Genomic DNA, 27788 nt, shown 5'->3' with positions numbered 1-27788 from the left:
TATTAATAATTAGATTCAAATGAACCACGACCACTGAAAAAATCTCTCATCTTTTGTTACAAAGATTATATTGCCTTATCAACTGATTTTTAATTTTGCATGCCCTCTAATGGGACTATTGTAAGCTATAAATGGCAGTAATATACCACTGTCTTGGGGCAGTGTCTCTGACTACTAATCAAAAGGCCCTGGGGTCAAAATTCTGATCCTAGTCACAGCTTAGATTTTGAAGAACAATTATCAGCAGCAGCAACAGCTGAAGACTTCTGGTGCAAGTAGTCACCAAATTTCTGCCAACAGCCTTGTTAAAGAAGGTGGAGGTGCAGATAGAGTTCGTGGCAGCCTTTTGCCCTTGTGGTGTGAAACTGCTCATAAAGGCAAAAGAAGCAGCAATTTTCTATGACATGAGGATGCAGAAGGCAATGGAAACCACTGTATTAAAGAAAAATAATGTGAATCCACAGGAAAAACAAACTGCACTGAAGAAGTGTCATGATAATTTCTGCACTTGTCTCCCATTCAGATCTCCTGGAGGGGACTGCTAAGAGAGAGGTAACATGAGAATAATATTGAAAAACCAACAAAAGCACTACAAGTCAGAGCATGGGATGTCAGAAGTCCAATGACGTAGGGAAGTGAAAAAAAAATCTGAAAATGGAAATGCAATGGCTCAGTATAGATACAATAGGAGTCATTGAAGATAAATGGAGAGAGAATATCAACAGCAACAGAAAATGGTACCACAGGATGTAATGCATACATGCATTCCCTTCACATGTTTAAGCCAAGTATTAAGCACATTTATGCGATCGGGAATGCTCAGTAGCAGCCAGGCTGTGTGTACATTTGACAATTAAGTGTCAGCAAGGAGCATTGGTGATGAAATCAAAGGAGGCAATGTAGTGCAATCTTAGTAGGGACAAGATCCGACTATTCGGGAGTAGGATCTTACAATATCATGAGTATGGAAAGTGAGAAATGTGTTAATGTGTTGTAAAGAGTTGAATAACGGGGTAGCCAAGAGACACCATACTGGAAATTCTTTGAAGTGTGTTTCAAAGTATTTTCTTTATTAAAACGAGTATAGTACAAAATGTTGTTGACATTTAACAATTGGCATCACGAAACACTCCACTTCACTTCAGTAGGATCGCAGCCTACATGAAACCTGGCGCCTGAGCACTACTACTGTGCAACGAGGGACTACTGAAGCAGCAAGAAACCAGGTTAGTGATAAATCGATCAGAGAAGTACTTCCTTCTCGCTAAAATGCCTCTGAGGGCATTGTAAGGAGTGGGATTCATTACCAATAGGGAGGCGGGGCTAAGGGCAAGTTCCTGTCAAATGTTCAGTAACGGGATGAATATCATCAGAATCGAAAGCACACAAGCAACAGTAGTTCAAGTGCACATGCAGACATCACAAGCACAAAATGAAGAGAGATAGGGATGAGTTGTGAGACAGCCACTGGAAAATAAAAGTACCATGAAGCATATCTAAGTTCTCACAAAGTTAGAGTTGGTTCAGTTGAAGAAAACTGAAAGAATAAAATACACACATCAGAAAAAGTTTTGCATCATCCCAGTTCCCAGAACTCCTGAAGATAGATGTTGACTGTGGATATTGTATCACAGACCCAGTCCCTTTGACTGTTCAGAGATGTCACTAAACCCATCCAAAGATGAAAACAAACATGTATGAGCAGCATCTATTACACAGAGGGGGTCCGACAGCCGATCAGTTCCAGTTGTCCAACCAGGAAGGAGGTACACAGCTCGTGTTGTCTGTAGTTCAACCATGCCTAGACAGTCAGTACCGCGGTTCGATAACGTCCACCTTGTTACTTTGTGCCAGGACGGGCTCTCAACAAGGGAAGTGTCCAGGTGTCTCAGAGTGAACCAAAGCGATGTTGGACATGGAGGCAATACAGAGAGACAGGAACAGTCTAAGACATGTCTTGCTCAGCCCGCCCAAGGGCTAGTACTGCAGTGGATGCCCGCCACCTACGGATTATGACTCTGAGGAACTGTGACAGCAATGCCACAATGTTGAATAATACTTTTCATGCAGCCACAGGACGTCGTGTTACGACTCAAACTGTGCGCAATAGGCTGCATGATGCGCAACTTCACTCCCAACATGCTTGGCGAGGTCCATCTTTGCAACCACATCACCATGCAGTGCAGTACAGATGGGCTCAACAGCATGCTGAATGGACCGCTCAGGATTGGCATCACATTCTGTTCACCGATGAGTGTCGCATATGCCTTGAACCAAACAATCATCAGAGACGTGTTTGGAGGCAACCCGGTCAAGCTGAACTCCTTAGACACAACGTCCAGCGAGTGCAGCAGGTTCATTGCTGTTTTGGGGTGGCATATGTGGGGCCACAGTACGCCGCTGGTGGTCATGGAAGATGCCATAATGGCTGTACGATATGTGAATGCCACCCCCCAACTGATAGTGCAACCATACCAGCAGCATATTGGTAAGATATTCGTCTTCGAGGACAACAATTCGCACCCCATCGTGCACATCTTGTGAATGACTTCCTTCAGAATAATGACATCGCTCGACTAGAGTGGCCAGCATGTTCTCCAGACATCAACCCTATCGAACATGCCTGAGACAGATAGAAATGGGCTGTTTATGGACGACGAGCTCCACCAACCACTCTGAGGGACCTACGCCGAACTGCCGTTGAGGGGTGGGACAATCTGGACCAACAGTGCCTTGATGAACTTGTAGATACTATGCATCAACGAATACAGGCATGCATCAATGCAAGAGGATATGGTACTGGGTCTTGGAGATAACGGTGTGAAAGCCATCTGGACCATCACCTCTGAAGGTCTCACTGTATGGTGGTACAACATGCAATGTGTGGTTTTCATGAGCAATAAAAATGACAAAATGATGTTTATGTTGATCTCTATTCCAATTCTCTATACAGGTTCCGGAACTCTCGGAACCGAGGTGATGCAAACCTTTTTTTGAGATGTGTAGCTAGATCTACGGGATGTTGTCAAACCAATTGCACCTGGCAGCCCAGACAGCAAGATCAAACCAACAACCACAATCCAGTCAGAACATCTGACAATGTTGAGAAACAACTGGTTAAAATATCTTTATTAAATCATCTACATAAGACTAGAAAACAAAATTTAATAACTCACCTGACAAGTCTCCACTTCTAAGCATTGGTATACCATTGTTTGTCTACAAACAAATGGCACAATTGTTGAGGAATGACGGCACTAATGGCACATTCCATTTCTAAACTTTCTTGGCACTAGGTGGGGAAATACTCAACCTACTGATACCAGCCATCTCCTTTGAGCTATTACCAGTTGTACTAGTATGAAATGCGGACTTTTTATCTCAAGAAACATATTAAATTCAGAAAAATGATAAACAGTGCTTTATTCAAAATATGCTCCATCATTTGTTATACATTTTCCCCATCTTTCGGGTAATTTGTACCCACTAAAAATTTTCCACTTTAGCTGCAAACCATTCATAAAGCCATTTTTTCACACCTTCATAAAACTCAAAGCACTGCTCAGCAAGTGCGTGATCCATCAACGCAAACAAATGGTAATCGGAAGGAGCCAAGTCTGGTGAGTAAGCCGCATGGGGTAGAACTTCTTAGCCGAGCGCTTCCAACATGGTGTGCCTTGGTCTACCCATGATTGGTTGCACTTGGGATTCTCAAAATGAATTCACTTTTCATTCTCTGTAACTATGTGATGCAAAAATGACTTCCTTTTGTACCGAGCAACCAAAATCCCACATGTGTTTTTGCAGATGATGTTTGGTTTGTGGGGCGCTCAACTGCGTGGTTATCAGCGCCCGTACAATTACCCAATCTTTGCTCAGTCCAATTTCGCTACTTTCCTGGATGATGATGAAATGATGAGGACAACACAAACACCCAGTCATCTTGAGGCAGGTGAAAATCCCTGACCCCGCCGGGAATCGAACCCGGGACCCCGTGCTCGGGAAGCGAGAACGCTACCGCGAGACCACGAGCGGCGGACATGTGTTTTTGCACTTTTCCATTTGGCTGTAACTCAACTCATGTTGTACCCACCTACCGGTCTTCTGAATCTTCCCAATCTCTCGCAGCCAATTGAAAATACTTTGTTGATTAATGCCCAATTACTCAGTGAGTTGATTCTGTGTTTGAGAATCATCTTCATTCAACAACGCTTCCAATGTCACATCTTCATATTTTTTGTGGTTTCCCATGTTCCTTGTCAGCAACATCGAAGTCACCATTTTTTAAACACCGGACCCATCATTCATATGTATCTTGCGATGGAGCATGCTCACCATAAGCTTCTCGAGGTAATCGGTATCATCCAGTGGCAGTTTTCATCAAATCAAAACAAACAATTATGCGGTCCATGAATGCTCTTTCTTCCATATAAATTTCGACATACTGAACACAACACTACGCACCCACTTTTCCAATTTATCACACATGCGCAGCTGACACTTGTTAATGACACAACAAAATGGTGCACTGTCAAATGTATATTGCACAAACTGCATTGCTGCGACATCTGTTGTCTGAAATCCACATTTCGTGCTTGTACACCTGGTATGTCATCAAAACAGCAGATGTAAGTTACCGACCGAAATCCAATATGCATAAATTAAACACCATAGCAAAAATTATAGTGACTTTCATGACTTCAGATTTGTTGGCTTCGCCAACTCGCAAACAAATTGCTATCTTTCAGCTTAACATAGACCTGCTGCTACACTACAGGTCAGTATGTCTGCACCAAAAATATGGAAACACCAAAAATACGACACATTACCATGCCTATACACTCAAAGAGCCAAAGCAACTGGTACAGCTGCCCAATATCATATAGGGCTCCCAAGAGAAAGCAGAAGTGCCGCAACACTACGTGGCATGAACTCGACTAATGTCAGAAGTAGTGTTGGAGGGAACTGACACCATGGATCCTGCATGGCTGTACATAAATCCCTAAGAGTATGATGGGGTGGAGAGCCCTTCTGAACAGCACATTTCAAGGCATCCCAGATATGATCAATAATGTTCATGTCTGGGGAGTTTGGTGGCCAGTGGGAGTGTTTAAACTCAGAAGAGCATTCCTGAAGCCACTCTGTTGCAATTCTGGATGTGTAGGATGTCGCATTGTCCTGATGGAATGCCCAAGTCTTCCGGATGAAGGGATGCAGGTGACCAGACAGGATGCTTACGTACGTGTCACTTGTCAGAGTTGTATCTAGAGGCATCAGGGGTCTCATATCATTCCAACTACACATATCCCACACCATTACAGGACCTTGACAAGCTTGAACACTCCCCTGCTGACGTAGGGTCCACGGATTCATGAGGTTGTCTCCATACCCGTACATCTACCCACTCAATACAATTTAAAATGAGACTCGTTGGTATAGGCAACATGTTTCCAGTCATCAACAGTCCAATGTCTGTGTTGACGGACCAAGGCAAGGCATAAAGCTTTGTATCATGCAGTCATCAAGGCTACAGGAGTGGGCCTTCGGCTCCGAAAGCCCACATCGATGATGGTTCACACATTGACACTTGCTGATGGCCCAGCACTGAAATCTGTGCAATTAGCGGAAGGGTTGCACTTCTGTCACATTGAACGATTCTCTTCAGTCACCTTTGGTCCCATTCTTGCAGGATCTTTTTCTAGCCACAGCGATGTTGGAGATTTGATGTTTTACCAGATTGCTGATGTTCACGGTACACTCGTGAAACGGTCGTATGGGAAATTCCCCACTTCATCACTACCTTCGAGATGCTGTGTCCCATCGCTCATGGGCCAACTATAACACCACATTCAAACTCACTTAAGCCTCATAACCTGCCATTGTGGCAGCAGTAACCAATCTAACAATTGCGCCAGAGACTTGTCTTACATAGGCGCTGCTGACCACAGCGCCAATATTCTGCCTGTTTACATATCTCTGTATTTGAATAAGCATGCCTATACCAGTCTCTTTGGCACTTCAGTGAACCATTCTTCCTGCAAGACAGAGCCCAAGTTCAGGTAATGATGAAGGTGAATGATCACACACCCTTTTCTCCAAAGTAGACCACAAAGCCTAAGTAATACTGAGATCTGATGGCTGTGGTGGCCAGGGGAGATGCAAAAATTCATCCTTGTGCTCACAAAGCCATTCCTGGATGATGCAAGCTGTATTAACAGGCCCCTGTCACCTTGAAACATAGCATCACAACTGGGGAATAAATACTGTAACGTGGGATGGAGCTGATCAGCCAAAATCGTTATACAATCTTTGGCAGTAACGCAACCTTGCAGAGTAACCATGGGGCCCATGGAATACAATGATAAGGCTGCCCAAATCATTACTGAATCCCTGCTATATTTCATTCTCGGAAGCAAGCAGTCTGCATCACTGGCTTGGGATGGTGTGCCAGATGTAACTTGGTCATAAGTTGGAAACTGTGAAACAAGAATCATCCAACCAAATTACTTTCTACCACTGCTCCTTAGTACAGGTTTTATGAATTCGGCATCACATTTGCATCAATGATGTATGGTTTTGGAATTCCAGCATGTCTTGCAATTTGCAGCTTATGGAGCTCCCTTCGCGTTGGTGTTGACAGGGTTCTGGGGTGCAACATTCAGTTCTGCAGCAACTTTTGCAGCTATCACTACCTTACTTTTCTTCACAATGCTTTTCAATGACTGTACATTACAGTCACTCAACACACAAGTTTGTATGTGTTGTGGCTTAGAGGATGATGTTCTTCCACTTTCCCTGTATGCAGTATAAATCTCTTAAAACACCAAACAATTCAGTTGGTTGGTTACAGAAGCACCCATCACATGAACACCAACTATCTGAACAAATTGCAACTACACAGGACACTGGCCAAGACTGATACTTGCAACATACTGATGGAATTGCCGCAGGTGCCATTTGTGGTTAAATACAATAATGCCACCTGCAGGCTTGGTTAGCAGCTGCATTTGTGTTCAAGCATGCATTTCTCTCAGTGCTTCAAAATTTTTGTCCAATCTCTATGTCATTCTGTATTCACATTTGTAGGGCTCACCTACTCCATGACCAAATTGGTTCAAATGGCTCTGAGCACTATGGGACTTAACTTCTAAGGTCATCAGTCCCCTAGAACTTAGAACTACTTAAACCTAACTAACCTAAGGACACCACACACATCCATGCCCGAGGCAGGATTCGAACCTGCGACCGTAGCGGTCTGGCGGTTCCAGACTGTAGTGCCTTTAACCGCTTGGCCACTCCGGCCGGCTCTCCATGACCAAACTATCACCTTCTACTGTTAACACAGACATCACACTATACTACAGATCTGTCATCATTACCAACATTCCAAAAATAGTATAAAAACAAATTCAATTTTGTATGCACATCTATGACATCACACACGACGTCGTCGTCGTCATTATGTAATGAATCGATATCGTCGTCCGATATTGATTGGTACAACCAACCCATAGCTGCAATAACAGAGTGTATATCATACAGCAGTTAAGTTTACAGCATTCTTGTATTCCTTAACGATAGCCCTTCAAATTAAACACTAAACAGCACAGCACTAAATATTAATTTTATAGTAAACACGATATGTAGATTGTACATACTACTTTTAGTACACGAAACATGTTAAATGTATGTGACATGCATGTATTCTGGCAAAGCCATATGTAAAAAGCTCCTCTTAAAAATCCGGATCTATTTCAACCAAACTTGGTACACATGTTACTTCTTATCTGGAAAGAAATGCTGTGGGCTTAAGAGCCACCAGCCTGGTGTTGGAGTGGGGGTGATACTTTGATGATGGTGAGAGGAGGTGGTGAAGAGCAGATGGAAAGAGAGGTGGAAGGAGGAGATGGAAAGAGAGGAAAAAGGAGGAGATGGAAAGAGAGGAGAAAGGAGGAGATGGAAAGAGAGGAGAAAGGAGGAGATGGAAAGAGAGGAGAAAGGAGGAGATGGTCTGAGACTGAGTGATTGATTGACTGATTAAATGAGAGGGGTTATGGGACCATACGACAAGATCATCAAACCAGCAATTAGAAAGTGAGTCACAGAAGAAAGAGGGTCTGCTAAAAGCGGATGGATCCAGTCAAAGGAGTCAAATTATAAAATAGTGATCATTAAACACACACAGTAAAGGCATAAAAGGTGGGACCAAATCTTAAAACTGGGAAAGAAGGGGGTGGTCATGGGGTCTCAGACCAAGAAGACTGTAAAAGAAGTCCCAACCACAACCAAACTACTCCTGCTCCAAGACTAAAGTAGAACTTTATATCTGGAAATTATATCTGGAAATAAAAACCACTTTCACACAGGAAACTGAGGACCAGTTCCACCATCCATGGATCGTCTGCTAATATCAAATTTACAGAATAGGGAAGACTATACTTAACACGAAGGGCTGAAAGAAGGGGACAATCCACCAATATGTGAGATATCGTCAGTCTGTCTCCAAAACTACATGTGGGGATGGGTCGTAATGTGGGAGGAAACAATGGGTGAGCTGCATATGACCAATGCATTAATGGCATAAAACAGTGGACTCCTTCTGAGAGCAGCGGAAGGAAGAGTGCCAAACTGCTGTAGACTCCATGATTGTGCGGAGTTTATTACTATGAGCAGCAGCACTCCAGATAGCATTCCACTTTTGGGCAAACAGAGATTTGACATAGATCTGTATATCCGCAGCTGGAATCACAAAAGGGAAAGGGGGTAAGTAACTGCTTCTCTAGCCAAGCAGTCAACCAGATCATTCTCTTGGGTCCAATAGAAAGATGACTGAACAGGCGGCACGCGCAAGGACAGAGAGGTGGTCATGGATAGCAGATACCAAAGGGTGACAAGAGTAGCACTGGTCGATAGCCTGCAGGCTGCTCATGGAGTCTGAACAAATTAAAACACTGTGAGGGGAGGCCTGAGAATCAACAAGGAGGGCCCTGTGAATGGCTAGAAGCTCTGCTGTGAACACACTACATGATGCCGGCAATAAATGGTGTTCAAAGCCAGTAGGAAACTTGAAAGCGTATCCCACCTTATCAATTGTCTTAGAACCATCAGTGTAAAAGATAGTGGCACCCTGGAACTCTGCGAGGATGGCACATACAAGACGCCGGTAAACCACAGGAGTGACAGAGAGAGACCTTAGGACCCTGGAATAGATCTGCTCCAATCTGTGGTCTAATCATCATCAAAGGGGGGGGGGGGGGGTTAATGGGAGGAAAGACACAGGGTGCAGTCCAGTAAGTGGAGATGGAGATCCCAACAGAGGGATGTGAGACTCATGCCAACCGGCAATCCCACCAGTGGGCGAGTGTTAAAAGAGAGACATCCCTCATTGGCGAAGAGCACAGGGTACACAGGATGGTCAGGGAATTGGCGAATGGCGATTGCATACGAAAGAAGGAGCTGGCTCCATCAGAGGTGTAGAGGGGGAATGCCCGCTTCTGTGAGGAGACTATCAATAAGACTAGTGCGAAAGGCACCAATAGACACACACACACACACACACACACACACACACACACACACTCTCTCTCTCTCTCTCTCTCGCTCTCTCTCTCTCTCTCTCTCTCTCTCTCTCTCTCTCTCTCTCTCTCTCTCTACAATGATGGACAGGGTCAAGGAGTTTCAAAGTGGAAGGAGCTGCTAAGCTATAAACCTGACTACCATAATCTAAACTGGACAAGACCAGAGCACGGTAAAGATGAAGAAGCGTGGAACAGTCTGCACCCCAAGATGTGTGGGCCAGGACGCAGACAGAACTATGCTTCCCCATACATGTAGTCTTTAGGTTGCAAATTTGGGGCAGCCATGTCACCTTGTTATCAAAAATAAGGCCCAAGAAACGGGACTGTGCTACAACATCGAGGAGCTGGTTGCCTAAATAAAGTTCTGGATCAGGGTGTACTGTGGGTTGATGACAAAAATGCATAACCCACATTTTGAAGGGAAAAAACTGGAAGCCATGGGCAGTGGCCCACACAGAGGACCATCGAATGGTGCCTTGGAGCTGGTGCTCAGCAGATGCTACTGAGTAGGAGCTGCACCAGGTGCAAAAATCGTCGACATACAATGCCGGGGTAACAGAGGTCACAAGCCCATTGACGGCAAGGAGGAAGAGTGCGACCCTTAGTGCAGAACCCTGTGGGATACCATTCTCCTGAATCTGAGGGGAGCTGAGTGGAGCGCCAATTCAAACCCAAACATGGAAGAGCCGGTGAGATAAAAACTCGTGGATAAAAACTGGAAGGGGACCACAGACCCCTCAGTCATAGAGGGTAACTAAAATGTGATGGTGCCAAGCCACGTCTTACACCTTATGTAGGTCAAAGAAGATAACAACAAGGTGCCGGCGGCGAGTACAATCCTGCCAAATGGCCGATTCCAATCGGAGTAAATGGTCAGTCGAAGATTGCACTGCCCGGAAGCCACAATGATACGGGGACAAAAGGTCCCGAGATTCAAGTACCCAACATAATCTGAAGCTGACCATCCTTTCAAGCAGTTAACAAAGTACATTCATCAGGCTAATTGGGTGGTAGCTGTCTAGAGATGTTGGGTTTTCCCCAGGCTTAAGGACAGGGATAACTATGCTGTCTCACCATTGTGACGGAAAAGCATTCGTGAGCCAAATGTGGCTGAAAACCCTGAGGAGCTGTTGCCTCTGGGGAACATCCAAGTGTCGGATCATCTGGTTGTGGATGAAATTTGGACCTGGGGCTGTGTCTCATGAAGAGCTAAGAGCCTGCACCAATTTCCATTCAGTGAAGGGCGCATTATAGAGCTCAACTTAGTGCAGGACGAAACAGAAGGGGGTCTGTTCTACTCTGTGTTTCTGCCAGAAAAAGGAAGTAGGGTAGGAAGACGACAGAGATGCCATCGCAAAATGTGTCACGAGGTCTTTTGTGAGGACCAATGGATCAGTGCACAGAGCACCTAGGAGGTTCGGGCCCTGGACAGTTGACTGTAGATGGTGGCCCAGAGAGCTACGGCGCTCGGACCAAACCTGCATTGAAGAGGCATACATCCCTAGGGAGGAAACATGGCACTCCCAGCATTCCTTTTTACTCCGTGCCTGTGAAGAGTGTCGCTTAAATCGATGCAGCGCCTGTCGGCTGTTGTGGACAGTGACTGTGACATCCTTAGTCCACCACAGTACCGGTCAATGAAGAGGGGGACCTGTAAATAGAGGGACAGCAGTGCCAGCAGCATGAGGAATAGTGGCAAAGATGCTTTGCACAACTACAGAAATAGAATTAGAGAGGAAGGTGTCAAAGTTCACAGCAGACGTATATAAAGGCCAACTGGCCTGGCGGAATGCCCACCGTGGGGGCCTGTCTGACTGGTGGCAGCAGGGGAATGATAGAATCAATAGAAAGTGGTCACTGTCAGAAAGGTCATCAGGGGATGACCAATGTAGGGAAGCCACAAGAGCAGGGAAGGAGATCGTGAGACTGATAGAAGAGAAGATGCCACGAGTGGCACTGAAGTGGGTAGGGGAACCATCATTGAGGAGACACAAATCGAGGTCCACGATAAATTGATCAATTAGGATACCCCTACACGTTGAAGTGACACTCCCCCACAGTGGATGGTAGACACTGAAGTCACCGAGGAGGAGAAACAAGGCAGGAGTTGCTGGATTAAGGTAGACAGTGCAATGTAAGGAAGTGGCCTACCTGTAGGGAGGTAGACATTGCAAATGGTGATAGCCAGAGTCCTATGCACTCTAACCACTATCGCTTCCAAGTTGGTACATATGGGGATCCAGTCACTAATGACATCGGAGCGAACCAAAATGCAGATCCCACCAGATACTACTCCGGGGCCAGCACGTTTCCGACAGGATGCCCGATGACCATGAAATGTTGGAGAGTGGTCATCATGAAAATGAGTTTCTTGAAGAACAAGACAGAACACAGAATAGGAGGAGACAAGACCTTGCATTTCTGGTAGGTGACGATGGTATCTGTTGCAATTCCACTGGGTGATCATGAGGCAAGAGTCCAAAGTAAACATGAAGAAGCCAAGGAGGAGGTCAGGTCACTATCAGTAGTTGTCACCGACAAGGATGGCGTGACATCAATAAATAAGATATTAGACTCAGGTTGTGAGGGGGGAGATGGCACCACCGGGGGCACCTTGTCTTGGGATTTATGTTTCTTCTTCTTCTCTTTCTGAGGTGGAGCAGGGCAGGGCATAGGGGGATACAGGCTTCTACAAGATCTAGAACCAGAGCAGGTGACCTGGGGGCGCACAGATGGTGCGCCTCATGGCCGAGTGGTGGTAAGAATCTTCTGGCCTGAGAGACACCAAGGAGAGGTGTCCAAGGAGGGAGCCCAATCACCGTCAGATGCTGAAGAAGGGGACACTTCTTTGGCCGGGGGGGGGGGGGGGGGGGGGGGGAGGCTCCCTGATGGGAGATCATGGGAACTGAGGGGAGGTGGAGAGGAGAAGGGGACAGGGCTGGGGTAAGGACGAGGGAGGAGGAAGAAATGGAGTAACAGAGGCATAAGTTGAAGATAGAGACACTGGATGGAGTCTCTCATACTTTTGGTGAGCCTCAGCATAAGACAGGCAATCCAGGGACTTGTATTCTTGGATCTTCTTGTCTCTCTTGCAAGCCGAGCAATCCAGCGAGCGAGGGGAGTGGCGGTCAGCACAATTCACACACACAGGTGGTGGAACACAGGGGCTTCCCTCATAGAGTGGGAGGCCACAGTCGCCACACAAAGGGTCCGCCGTACAGTGGGAAGATGTGCCCAAAATGTAAGCACCAAAAGCACCTCATAGGTGGAGGAACATACGGCTTCACATCACATCTGTAGCACATAACCTTGATCTTCTCTGGGAGGGTGTCCCCTCGAAAGCCAGAATGAAGGCACCAGTATCAGTATGGTTGTCTTTGCGACCCTTCTGCACACGTTGAACAAAATGAATGCCACACCGCTCCAGATTAGTTTGCAAGAGGAGGTCCCTATGAAAAATTACTCCCTGGTCCATATTCAGATATTTGTGAGGAGTGATAGACACCGAGACACTGCTAAGATGATCACAGGCATGAACAGCTGCGGATTGGGTGGCAGAAGAAGCTTTGAACAACAGGGAGCGCAACCACATCTTACTAAGAGACTCCACTTCACAAACATTTTCCTCGATATTTTCCACAAAAAACAATGGTTTTGTGCCACTGAATGTGTCCCCATCTGTCCTAGTACAGACGAGGTAATGGGGAAAGGGTTTCGTCCCAAGATGGCGAGCCTGGCCCTCCTCCCACAGTGTAGTCAGGGGAGGGAAGGTTGCTGGGTCATACAAAGCAGCATTCGATGATCCTTCACCATTCGAAGAGATGGCCATTTGAGAATGGACAGATTTTTGCAGCTCGATACGCTTCATGTGCCAAGCATCTGCCCTGATACCATCCACTCCGACTAGGGGTTCTCCCCATGGGCACCATCCAGCCACAGCAAGGGCCATCTGGCATGGTAGCCATTGCCGGGAGTTCCAATGCTCCAAGAAGATAAGCAACCACTCCTTGGCATACATGCGGAGGGAACAGCTCAGGTATCAGTAGTGTGATCCCTGTGTTGTCATGGTGGGGGGGGGGGGGGGGGTCATCCATATGGGTACATAACAGCCCCACCACATAGAAAGGGAGAGGGGATGGAAGGGGGCAGAGGAATCCACATCGTAGATGCTAGGGAAGGAGTTCTTCCCCATTTGGCTCACACTAAAAACAGGAAATTTTGAAGTGGAGGTCAAACCTCAAGTCAGGACCTAAATGCCAAAAAGGATGAAAGAACAGGCAAAAGGAACAAAACTGCAACCAATACAGGAAACCAGATGGATAGCCAGGTCGACATAAATCAGAATACCGAGAGAGGGGAAGGAGACGGAAACGGCGAAGGAGCGAGGATAGGGAGGGAGAGCAGGGTGAAGGAAATGCAGCCATTGAAGGAAGAATTGACTGCAATAGCTCGGGGCCCCATGTGTGCCATGCACGAACTCACGAAAGAACCATGTGCCCCCTTAGGGAGTCAGAGAGTGAGGGGAGGAGGAGATAGGCTAACAAAAGATGGAAATAGATACCTACTCAGCATATTTTGGGTAGTCAGCTAGTTATCTAGATAAAACAAGTTCTCGTTTACGGTTTCACAGTTTACACACAATCCTACCGAAGTAGTTTAAGCTTGCATTCAAGTGTAAATATGCAAACACAACATTTCTGCTTAACAAGGGGACCATGCCAATTTGTCATTGCAGATTTCTTCCAAATTTATGTTATATGCAAGACTTGGCCAGAAATGAAAGCTCCACATGGCCAATAATTTAGAAGAAAATAGTATTTCTGGTGCAGGTCAGGTGAGGAATGAGCAATTTATGTTAGCGTAATTTCCAGGTAGCGGTAAGAGTACAGGGTGGTAATCCGAGGGTTGTGAGATCGCGTCCCTCAGCGGAAACTTTCATGCTACTTACACTGCAAATAAACCAAGATAATGCCTAATTTTATTTGATGAAACCCTATGTGCAGGAGAACAATTGACTCACGGGGCAGGCAAGCAAATCCACAATTATATGACAACATTTTTCCAAATGATGAAGGATAGCCATCATGCAGTATTAAAGTGATCTTCTCTCCCCCCCCCCCCCCCCCCAAAAAAAAAAGCATTACACTCGTACAATACTGCGATGTTCAGTTTCACTGTCAGCTAAAGAATTTGACCAAGAAGCTTCAAAACTACTCTTATCCCATCAAGAGGAAAAAAGAAATCACACCCCAAAAAGACTGTGTCAAAGTTTATTCCATTGTACATCACCATATATCCAAGCCTTTCTTTTGCGAAATGATACATTGTGTGTGGTTTGCTGTGAAACTGCAGTAAGAGAGAACCTTTTATGAATACAAACAGTTTGCTTTATATAGAAACTTTTTAAAACAATCATGTAAATGAAAAATGCAATGTATACAACACATGCAAAATGGCGGGAAAAATAATGTTACCATCTGATGTGAAATTTAAAATTTTTCCCGGCGAACTAAATATTCAAAAAGATTTCGGGCTTGCAGCCGGTCGTCGTTAGCTTCCATCCACAATATTTTGACTGGACAACTGCCAGCCATCTTCAAGTGGGTCATCGAAGACTGACGAAGATGCCCTCCGTTCCGCAATATATAGTGTGCAGCGAATATTCCACACATGCGTCAAAATCGTATTAACAGATGAACCACACCACCCACCAGCAGCGCCCTCACTGGTGGAACTGCAGAACTTAGCTGTCTTTGGCGTTGTCAATTGCCACGTCCATCGGAGTAGTGAGCAATATTGGGGGCCCCACTTACGATTTAGCCAATCTTTGCTGAGGCCATTTGTATGCAAATGTCCACATCACATACGAAACTCGGCCAATTTTATCAACAGACTGGGGGCTCTCTGTCTAAGTACTTCTGATCTTTTAGTTAGTTTTAACGTGGTGTCTCTTTTTACAAAGGTACCCCTTGCAGACTCCTTGGCACTGATTGGCAATAAGTTTCAGGTGGGAATCACTGCTTTGTTTCGCCACGCTCTCTCCTCAATGTATTTTATGTTCAACCAAGAATATTTTGAACAGATTGATGGTGTCGCCATGGGTAGCCCCTTGTCTCCCTTGGTGGCCAACCTTTTTATGGAGGATTTTGAGGACAGAGCACTTGAATCAGCAGCCCTCAAACCAACTGTTTTTTGGAGGTACGTGGATGACACTTCCGTAGTGTGACCTCATGGAGAAGAAAAATTAATGGAGTTTTTAGATCACCTCAACTCCATTAATGAGAACATTTGGTTTACCATGGAATTAGAGGAAAATGGTTGCCTCCCTTTCTTGGATGTGCTAATTAGACGGAAGAGTGATGGCTCTCTGGGGCATTCAGTTTATCGAAAGCCCACACATACTGATTTGTATTTAAATTCGTCCAGCTGCCATCACCCATCGCAAACAGTGAGTGTACTTAAAACACTGGTACACAGAGCTCATGTAGTGTCAGATGCAGATAGTTTGCCTGAAGAGCTTGCCCACCTGAAGAGGGTTTTCAAACAGAATGGATATTCTACAAGGCAAATTAGCAAGGCACTTGCAATTAAGCCAAAGAAACAGGGAGTGGAGAAAGAAGAGAGCACGTCTACTAAATCTTTAGCTTTTCTTCTCTTTGTTGGCAACATTTTCTTCAAAATTGCAAGAATCCTCCACGGTTTCGAAGTGAAAGTGATTTTCCATCCACCATCGAAGATTTCTGACCTGCTGGGATCAGTGAAAGACGATCTGGTATTGCGGAAGGTGGGAATTTATAAAATACCTTGTCAGTGTGGCACGTCATATACAAAACAAACATTGCGAACAGTAGAAGAACGTTGCACTGAACATCAACGCTGTACTTGCCTTTTGCAACCTAGCAAGTCTGCAATTGCTGAGCATTGCATTTCCACTGGACACTCAATGGAGTATGGCAAGACAACAATTTTGGCCACAACAACATCCTTTTGGGACTGTGTCATAAAAGAATCAGTGGAAATTCACATGACAGACAATTTTATGAACCGTGACAATGGCTACCAGCTAGATAATGCGTGGAACCCCATCATCTCTAAGATCTGCTCCAGATGAAGACGTCAGAGTACTCTGATGACCGCGGCAATTGACAACGCCAAAGACAGCTGAGTTCTGCAGTTCTACCAGCGAGGGCGCTGCTGGCAGGTGGTGTGGTTTGTCTGTTAATATGATTTTGACGCATGCGCAGAATACTCGCTGCACGCTATATATTGCGGAACGGAGGGCGTCTTCGTCAGCCTTTGATGGCTCACCTGAGGATGGCTGCCAGTTGTCCAGTTGAAATATCGTGGATGGAAGCTAACGACGATCGGCTGCAAGCACGAAATCTTTTTGAATAATGTTACCATCGTTTTTACGATGAATACTGTCCAGCATGTATAAATCATCAACTGTAAAATTATATATTGAATTTTATATATGAAGTTCTTGAGTATCCCTCACGATCCTTAACTATAAATTTACTTGCAATTCCAAAATTTCCTTTGCATTTCCTTTTATGAAAATATTAATAAATACAGTATCCTGAGAACTACTACGGTTTATTTGCAGTGTAAGTAATGGAAAAATTGAAAATAAAGTTTTCCGCATAGGGACTAGATCCCATGACCTATGAATTACCATTCTGCTCTCTTCCTGCTGTGCCAACCGCTAACATAAATGGCTGATGCCTCCCTGTGCCAACCGCTAACATAAATGGCCGTGCCTCCCCTGACCCAAAAATGCTATTTTTTTCTAAATGGAACTTTCTATATGGAACTACTGCTCGTCACTTTTTTTTTACCAATCCTTGCATATATCATAAATTTGGATGAAATTGGTGATGACGTGTAGGCGTGGTCCCTTTGTAAGTGCACACAGTCATTGCAGTACATATGATAAAAGAAGCATTTTCAAAACAAAAACAATATCATTCAGCATACCTGCACATGAGTAATCAGGTGGAAATGTCATTTAACATACAGGTCCTAGATTTGATTTATGGGGAGCACCACAGATTTTTCTGTTTAGAAGGATCAGGAACATTATCCAATAATCATTATGAGGCCAAATGAAAAGCTTCTTCAATAAATAATGTCACTTACATGCAAGCAGACAAACTTCTGTCCAAGAGGAAGGCTTGGCAACAAGGCATACAGCCTCTTCTTACTTGTTTGTGGTGTATAAAAAAAAATTCAACAAACCTGATATAACACAAAATTCATCATCACCTATATCCCATGCATCACTGACGCTTTCTTGGAAATCTTGGAATGAAGTTGAGCTTGATGCACCTCGCTGCCTCTGTGGTCTGGACTCCCTTTTGGGGCTTGGTCTGGAATATGTCATAACCAGATTTTCACAACAGTACCATAAAAATTTAATCATACTACAATACTAAATACAATTTTTAAAACTCAGAAAATGAATGTCAGACTCCTTAACATTATTTTACGTTTATTTTACAATTTTTGTAACTTTAGTATCATTTTGACTAGTTAACCAAGAAAGTCATCACTGCTACAGCAATTTTCTCACAATCCAATTAGTATAGTTGTCAAGCACATGATCCTTCGGCACGTGCTTGTCACTTAGCTAAAACTATAATATTTTCTATGAATTTAACTAGAAGAGGGGATGAATACGTATCTCAAGAAGGTAAAAATAAAATAAAATAAAGAAAAAAGAAAAAGAAAGCATACGAGCAGCAAAGACTGAGTACCAAGACATGTATTCAAAAAACAATTTCTCTAATATAACATTATGGGCAACAACTAAATAACTCTAAGTCTCAGAAGATGCTACGTGGTGGTAATTGATGATTCAAAAATGTTATGTGCTAGGTGAAGAGATAAGTAAATAGCTGTCCAAGTAGAATATGTCTTTGGACATTCAAACAGTAATTACCATATCATCCCCATGATTGCAATGTGAACGACAACCTTTGCATACATTCCTTTCACAAAAAATTTGGGAAAATGACATACTGAGAGACAAAGGATGGTAGGTATTGGCTTCTTTGGAATTCCTGTTCTTGCATTGGCATCTAACCAAAGCACACATTAATCTATCAGGGAAATCACACATAATTTATTAGGTTTTAAATATATGACAAATGAATGAACTTTTCACTCTGCAGTGGAGCGTGCACTGATATTAAACTTCCCAGCAGATTAAAACTGTGTGCTGGACCGAGACTCAATCTCAGGACCTTTGCCTTTTGCGGACAAGTGATTCACTGACTGAGCTACCCAAGCACATCTCAAAACCTGTCCTCACAGCTTTACTTCCATTAGTACCTCATCTCCTACATTTCTAACTTTACAGACGTTCTCCTGCAAACCTCACAAGCATAGCAGTCCCAGAAGAAAGGATATTGCAAAGACATGGCTTACAATGAAATTTTTACTTTGCAGTGGAGTGTGCACTGATAAGAAACTTCGTGGTAGAGCACTTGCCCGTGAAAGGCAAAGCTTCTGAGTTCAATTCTGAGGCCAGCACATAGTTTTAATCTGCCTGGAAGTTTCATGTGGTAACGGACATTACATATTTTAGAGTCACAACTTTTCTGTGCCTTGCATGAATTCTGGATCAAATTTTATGCTTGCAAATTACGATCTTATGAAGTGAAGTATGGACAACAAACAATTCTGACAAGAATAGAACAGAAGATTTTGAAATGATCTGCAGGATAGTGCTAAAGATTATATGGGTGGACTGGATAACTAGTAAGTAGGTACTGTATCAAATTGGGGAGACAAGAAATTTATAGAACAACTAGACTAAAAGAAGGGATTGGTTGATAGGAAACATCCTGAGGCATCTAGGAATTGTCAGTCTGGTAGTGGTGGGTGTAGAGAGAGAGAGAGAGAGAGAGAGAGAGAGAGAGAGAGAGAGAGAGAGAGAGAGAGAGAGAGAGAGGGGGGGGGGGGGGGGGGAATTGTAGATGGAGTCCAATGCTTGACTACAGCAAACAGGTTTAAATGGACATAGGCTGCAGCAATTATGCAGAAATGAAGAAGCTTGCCCAGGACAGACTAACGTCTTTAGACTGCAGACCGTAACACCAACATTATGACCTTTCTGAAGATCCAAAATCTCCTCTGTAAGCATCAGCATGGAGCCACAATCATATAAAACCCACCTTGCTCTATTAAGCAACAAGGCCCAGAAGGCAGCAGATACCAGAGCATAAGTTGATGCTGTCTTCCTTGAATATCACTGGGCATCTGATACGATTCTGCACTGTGATATTACAAACACAATTTAAATTTACCAAAGTGGATGGAAGAGTTCCTAGCAACAGACCATTGCATGTCAGTCTTAATGGAGGGAAATCTTTGGGCATAAACGTAGTTTTGTGTACACCACAAATGAGTAATACACAACTATGACCGATTTTTGTGCAACACACATCATAACTAATCCTAGCCACATGAAGTGACATCTCACTGCAGATTACTTCAACAGCCTAGAGTAACACACTGCATTCTGTTTCTTAAATAAGAATTACATTAGTTATGTACTGCAAATGAATATGGAGCAATGTTAGTGGAACAACGAGCTATAACTAATCATACAAGAAGCAGAAGTCAGACAGATTCTTTGGAAGAATCCTCAAGAAGTGTTAGCCACCCATGAAGGAAGTAGCTTAAAAAACCCTTGTTCAACAGATATTTAAGTACTGTTCTTCAGTGTGGGACCCTTACCAGGTATGACTGACAGAGCAAAGATCCAAAGATGAATAGTGCATTTTGCTCCAAGCTCATTCCGTAAAAGCGAAAGCATGAGAGAGATGCTCATCTAAAACCAGACACTACCAGACAACCATTCTGTATTACAGTGCGATTTGCTGTTACAAATCTGATAGCATATATTCCTGGAAGGGTTAACCAACACACTGCTTCCGCCTACGTACTTCTCATGAGAAGGCCATGAAGGTAAAATCTAAGAGATTCAAGCTCACAAGGAGGCTTACCAACATTTGTTCTTTTCATGCACCCTGTAAGACAGGAACATCAAAGGGGGGAGTGATAGGAATACAGAAAGTACTCTGTCCCACACACTGTAAGGTGGTTTGCAGAGTACAGATACAGATATATGCTTACCAATAGTTGTCTTTTTGTAATCCTGCCAGAAGTATAAATGAAGTACCTGATATAATTATACATAAATCTGATGAGGCCCTTGGGTGCAATGTGGAAGGATACATCAACTGGCGCCAAGTTACAAGGCAAAACACCCTCCCAGCAGATGTAAGGTCTGCCACATACCACCAGATTCTCATATGTCAACCAGACAATATTCACAGGAAGCTCTCCGGTACCTATTTATGACCACCCAGTGCTATACAGTTTTCTCCTGGACTGTGATTCGGACTTTGTTGTTACCTACTGATGACTTTCGGCTAGCATTCTGATCTGCCTTACGTAGGACTGTCTTCTCTTACCATTTCACCAGTCATTATGTTTTTGGAGAACGAACTGATAACATATAGGTACAATGAGAGTGTGGTTCATACCCGAGTGTTTCCCAGTCGTAACTACAATCAGTGTTCTCCATCTGTCATACATTATTAGGTGGTTTGTGGCGTATAGCTGCAAATGTGGATATATGCCGATGGGCGAGGGAACACGCCCGCACACACGCCCCCCCCCCCCCCCCCCACACACACACACACCCCAAGAAGTAACTCTGCAACATAAACAAAAGTTGTTAGGCATGTTTCTACATCTGAAAGATAATGGCTATTCAAATTACCATCAATTGCATGAAAGTGGTCCCAGTAGCGTCACTATGAGCATGCAAGTTAGGTTTGCTTTAAATACATACTGTGACAGTCATGAGCGTTACTTCCTTAGAGACTGGAGGTGGTGAGTTGACGGTAGTCAAAAATGCCTTTAAGGTGACAAAGATGGCATTATCAACACCTCACAGAGTTTGAATGAGGTTGTGTAAATGAGCTGCAAGAAGCTGGATGTTTCTTTGGCTATGCTGTGGTAAGTTTTGCAGAAATGTAGCCACTGCACACGATTGCTGGCAGCAGTGGTCACGAGAATGTACAGATGCAAGAAGATCGGACTCCGGACAGCCCCGTACCGTAGCACTACCGAGAGGGAAGACCATCATGTTCGAGATATAGCTCTGGGACATCATACTGCATCTGCTGCAGCAACGTGTACAACAGCTGGCACTACAGTGATGCAATGAATTGTTACAGATCGGTTACTTCAAAGGACAGCTCTGAGCCAGATGCCCTGCACTGACCCCAAACCACTGTCATTTGCGACTTCAGTGGTGTCAAGTGAGAGCTCATTGGAGGTCTGCTGCATTTCCTAATGAGAGATTGTTCTGCCTATGTGTCAGTGATGACCATATGTTGGGTAAGGAAGAGGTCAGTTGAGGGTTTGCAACCAACCATACAATGGACCTACACCTTGAGTTATACTCTACAGTGCGTTTTCTTAAGACAGCAAGAGTACTTTTGTGGCTATCCCACACACCCAGACAGCAAATTTGTACGTCAATCTGGTGATTTGACCTGCTGAGCTGCAATTCGTGAACAGCATTCCAGGAGCTGTTTTCCAACAGGATAATGCTCACCCACATATTGCTGTTATAACCCATCCTTCTCTACAGAGTGCCAACATGTTGCCTTAGCCTGCTCCACCACCAGACTTGTTTCCAATCAAGCACATATGGGACATCATCAGATGACAACTCCAGTGTCTTCCACAAATAGCATTAACCATTCCTGTATTGACTGACCAAGTGCAACATGCATGGCACTCCATCCCACAAACTTATATCAGGCACCTGTACAACACAATGCATGCGTGTCTGTAATCACATTCTGGCAGTTACACTGGTTATTAATGTACCAACATTTCACATTTGCAATGGCTTATCTCACACTTACATTAACCTGTGAGCTTGCAATGTTAATCACTGAAATATGTTACCTAGACAAATGTATTCCCAAAATTTCATTACTCTACATAAATTATTCTTCGTGTTGAGATTTTTTTCCAGTCAGTGTATTATTAATGCTGTACAAACTTTTGACAGTACTCATGCTTTAACATGCATTAGGAAGTGCTACTTCATTGCATGTACATAGTGTTTCAGTTCAACAATACCTTCTGTGCCATCAAACAAAGTACAAATTATTTATTGTTGTGTGAAAAATCGGTATGTTACACCTGGAGTAATTGAAGGTTTTTCTGATAACATTTGATTTAACTTTCATAGCTGTTTACTAAAACTAATACTGATTTACGAGGAAGTATCTCAAATTTATGACTGGTACTTAGCTTCAGTCTGGTCAACATTTTTAAGATTTCTCCAAAATCTATAGTTTAGCCATTACTCACACTCACTGTCTGCAAAATGTTTCCCTCAAATGCACATGTATCAAAGATATGTAAAGTAATTAATTGTACATCACGATTTGGCAAGCCATTTACCACAGGATAGTCATGTGTTTCTTTAGTTTCCACTTACTGACAAAAAAATTATCAACGATGCTAAATTGTAAATAGCTAGCATCTCAAAATCACTTTTTTTTACAAGACTGTGTTACAAAATTTTTATTAAAATCTTTACCAATCAACAATCATTTCTTTCTGTATTTCACATGACACAATAAAATGTCAAACCCATTCATAAAAAATCCACCCATTTCCCAGTAGGGTAGTTATACAATTACAAGTGTCATATTTCACAACATTAACAGACAAGTATTGTTTACAAGCATTTGTACTTGGATTCTCTATCCATGTGATTGTGCAGTATTACAACAGAAAAAATCTACCCATATCACTGTGTCGTATCCAGACAGACAAATTACATCAGTTCCCATCAATTCTTAAAGTCTTTCAAACACAGTACAACTCATTTACTTTTTTTACCTACTGACATAACAACAGAGAGCTACAGACACTATCTACATGTGTCAGTGTATGAACTTTTAATTAGTGGAAGAGAAAAAGTACTTGCAAGAAATAGATCAGGAGGGAGAAGTATTTTTGGACAATATGTTCTCAGTTAACTACAGCCTACATATTCATCATGAGAGAATGCAGCATCAATACGAAAAAATATACATGCATCATTTATTGTTCAGTCCCAGCCGCACATTTTTACAGTATGACTGGTTTCAATCTCCCTGGATCATCTTCAGATCTACATAGTTGCATTGGCAACATACAATCTTTATTGGAACTACATATCAGTTAAATTTCCACAACAGATTTTATTCTAATCTTAAACTTTGATGTTTTAATTCTTAAACATCACTAGTGGACCTGGCAATGCTTTGCAATTGCTACATATGTATTAGAACTGAAAACTGAAAAAACGTCCTAATCTGCCCCCCCCCCCCTCTCTCTCTCTCTCTCTCTCTCTCTCTCCCCCCCCCCTCCTCCTGCCCCCCCTCCCCCGACCTAGAGTCTTGTTTATTATTATTGCAAACAAAACCTTGACTGGGAACTGAAGTCACTTAAGATGAGTTGGTAAATCAGTTGGAATCATTGGTATACAAGCTATGGGAGAGACCTCTCCAGCTGTTGCATCTGTGAGGATAGTAGCTTCAACGACAGCATTTCACACAGTTTTAATCTGTGAAGGGGTGTTTTCTGTTAAAATTGACTGTGATGAAGAAAACAAAACAGCACATTGTTGTGTATCCAAATTTTATTTAAAATTATATATGAGTTGAAAGGGTATACATGGGAAAAACAATTTGTCAAATGGTTTAAATGCCCTGCTTTCGTAGCTAAAACTGACTGCAAGAAAGAAAACTGAAGCATTGTATAAAAATCTGAGGTAAATCAGTCAAAAATGTTTCAAGGTATTTTGTAACATTTCTCCTTTTTATACAGGGTGAAAAGTATTTAAACTGACAAACTCTGGGAGGTTGTAGGGGACATCAAAACTAATAATTTTCCCTAATGTCATTTTTTCCTATGAGGAGTATTAAAACCGGTAGAGGAAGATTTCTCTGGCGGCAGATTAATTAAACCAACAAACCAACAAACAAGATTTTCACAAATGCCTCCATTGACACGTAAACAAAGATTACACCGTTGGATCATGTTCTGTCTGACACGGGCAAAAACCCCAGGGGAATCCTGAATTGTTCCTGCTGCTGCTACTATCCGGGCAACCAGATCCTCTTCTGATGCAACAGGAGTTGCATAAACAAGTTTGCGCACCTCTTCCCACACAAAAAAGTCCTGAGGGGACATATCTGGGGATCGAGCAGGCCACAGTACAGGACCACCTCTGCCAATCCACATTTCTGGGAACCGTCAGTCCAGGAATCGACGCACACAACGACTGAAATGTGCCGGCACCCCGTCATGTTGGCACCACATGCATTGTCTTGTAGGGAGCGGGACGTCTTCCAGCAATTCTGGCAAAGCTCTGGTGAGAAAATTGTAATAGTGCCTGCCATTTAATGGCCTAGGTAGCAGATACGGCCCAATTAAACAGTCCCCAACAACACCGACCCACACATTAACGAAGAACCGCACTTGATGAGCGCTAGTAACTGTTGCATGTGGGTTACCCTCACTCCAAACATGAGAACTGTACATGTTGAAGACTCCATCACGCCCGAACATTGCTTCATCACTAAACAACACAGAGGATGGAAATGTAGGATGCATTTCACAATGTTCCAGGTACCACTGCGAAAACTGTGCTCTGGGTGGATAATCAACTGGTTCCAGGTTGTGGACACACCGTAAGTGAAATGGACATGACAATTGCTCTCAAAGGACTGTTCTTACATCCGTCTGATTTGTCCCCATGTTACATGCAATTGCACGAGTGCTGATAGAAGGATCCCACTCCACATGCTGCAAGACAACTTCCTCAAATTGCAGCATTCTTACCGTGTGACAGCGTCCCAGTCAAGGTAATCTGCTAAGTTTTTTTTTTTTTGGTTTGTGGTTTTAGGGCGCAAAACTTCTATGGTCATTAGCGCCCAGCCCGTGACTTAAGACAGTAAAAAACCGAAATTGAAAACCAGCAGCAATGGGAACAAAGTCAGAAAATTGGAGAAACTAAAAATAGAAGAATGCTTAAAAATCTGCTACAGAAAGGGGGTGGTTGTCCCCAAAAAAAGCTTCAAATGACTGACGTCATTTCACTGTCACTAATAAACTGGAGAACGCGGTCGACTGAGCGCGTGTCATCTGCTAAAATCGACGATAAATCAGGCGATAGCTGTAGACGGGAGCGTAACGGATTAAAATAGGGGCATTCAATTAAAAGGTGTCTTACCGTCCACAGCTGAGAGCAGTGGGGACAGAGTGGGGGAGGATCGCCGCTTAAAAGATGTCGATGGCTAAAACGACAGTGCCCTATCCGGAGTCGAGCTAAAATTACCTCCTCCCGACGACGCGTTCGGGAGGAAGAGGTCCAAGCGCAAGGAAGGGCTTTCACTTCCCGCAATTTATTACGGGGAAGTGCCGACCAATGCGCATGCCATAAATGAGCAACTTGGCGATATAAACCGCTCCGTATATCGGTGAAGGGAAGCGACTGAATAGCTGGCCGAGGAAGAGAGACTGCAGCCTTGGCCGCCATATCGGCCGCCTCATTCCCACAGATACCAGCGTGTCCCGGGAGCCAGAGGAACGCCACCGAGACGCCCCCCAGGTGGAGCAAGCGCAGACAGTCCTGAATCCGGTGGACCAGAGGGTGCACAGGGTAAAGAGCTTGGAGACTGAGGAGAGAGCTGAGAGAATCTGAGCAGATAACGTACTGTATCCGCTGATTGCGGCGGATGAAGTGGATAGCCTGGAGAACAGCGTAAAGCTCCGCAGTATAAACCGAACATTGGTCGGGAAGCCGAAAGCGATTTGGGGTGTCGCCAACAATATAGGCACTCCCTACACCTAACGATGTTTTCGAGCCGTCGGTGTAAATAAATGTGGCGTCCGTCATTTGTGCACATAGAGCAGCAAATGCCCGATGATAAACAAATGTAGGGGTACCATCCTTGGGAAATTGACAAAGGTCACGGAGCAGGCAGATCCGGGGACGGAGCCAAGGCGGTGCTGTACCCCAAGTTGTCAAGAAGGTTTTAGGAAAGCGGAAGGAAAGAGAATGGAGCAGTTGACGGAAGCGGACTCCCGAGGGTAGTAGGGAGGAGGAGCGGCCTGCATACCCTACATCAAAGGAGGCGTCGAAAAAAAGGTCGTGGGCTGGATTAGCAGGCATGGAAGACAGATGGCTAGCATAACGACTCAGGAGGACTGCTCGCCGATTGGACAGCGGAGGTTCAGCAGTCTCAGCATAAAGGCTTTCCACAGGGCTAGTGTAAAAAGCTCCAGACACTAAACGTAATCCACGGTGGTGGATAGAGTCGAGACGCCGAAGAATAGACGGCCGAGCAGAGGAGTAGACTATGCTTCCATAATCCAATTTCGAGCGCACTAAGGCGCGATAGAGGCGGAGAAGGACCACTCTGTCCGCTCCCCAGGAGGTACCATTCAGGACACGGAGGGTGTTAAGCGATTGCAGACAGCGAGCCGAAAGATAGGAAACGTGGGAGGACCAGCATAGTTTTCTGTCAAACGTAAGACCCAAGAATTTAGCGACGTCTGAAAACGGAAGGTTGACAGGACCTAGATGTAAGGAGGGCGGAAGAAACTCCTTACGTCGCCAAAAATTGACACAAACGGTCTTACTGGGTGAGAAACGGAAGCCAGTTTCGATGCTCCACAAGTGGAGGCGATCGAGACATCCTTGAAGACGTCGTTCAAGAAGGCTGGTCCGTTGAGCGCTGTAGTAGATCGCAAAATCGTCCACAAAGAGGGAGCCCGAGACATCAGGAGGGAGACAATCCATAATTGGATTTATGGCGATGGCAAACAGAACAACACTCAGCACGGAACCCTGGGGTACCCCGTTTTCTTGGGAGAAAGTACGGGAGAGAGTAGTGTTCACCCGCACCCTAAATGTGCGCTCTGCCATAAATTCGCGAAGAAAAAGGGGCAGCCGGCCTCGAAAGCCCCAAGAGAACAGTGTGCGGAGGATGCCTGTCCTCCAACAGGTATCGTATGCTCTCTCCAGATCAAAAAATATTGCTACCGTTTGGCGTTTCCGGAGAAAATTGTTCATGATGTAAGTGGAGAGAGCAACAAGGTGGTCAACTGCAGAAC

The 27788-nt window shown here is 44.2% G+C and overlaps 1 protein-coding gene across 3 annotated transcripts in view; it reads right to left on the bottom strand.

The window, feature by feature from the left end:
- Positions 1-27788, bottom strand: part of LOC126184978 (TBC1 domain family member 22B) — a 154209-nt gene that overhangs the window by 104041 nt on the left and 22380 nt on the right. For all 3 annotated transcript variants that reach the window (XM_049927678.1, XM_049927679.1, XM_049927680.1), the window contains exon 3: positions 17817-17947. In XM_049927678.1, the coding sequence (XP_049783635.1) occupies positions 17817-17947 (131 nt within the window). The remainder of the gene's footprint in view (positions 1-17816; positions 17948-27788) is intronic.

Source organism: Schistocerca cancellata, chromosome 4 (assembly GCF_023864275.1).
Source record: "Schistocerca cancellata isolate TAMUIC-IGC-003103 chromosome 4, iqSchCanc2.1, whole genome shotgun sequence".
Taxonomy (NCBI): domain Eukaryota; kingdom Metazoa; phylum Arthropoda; class Insecta; order Orthoptera; family Acrididae; genus Schistocerca; species Schistocerca cancellata.
The sequence above is the reverse complement of the archived record's forward strand: the minus strand, read 5'-3'. Positions and strand labels throughout refer to the sequence as shown.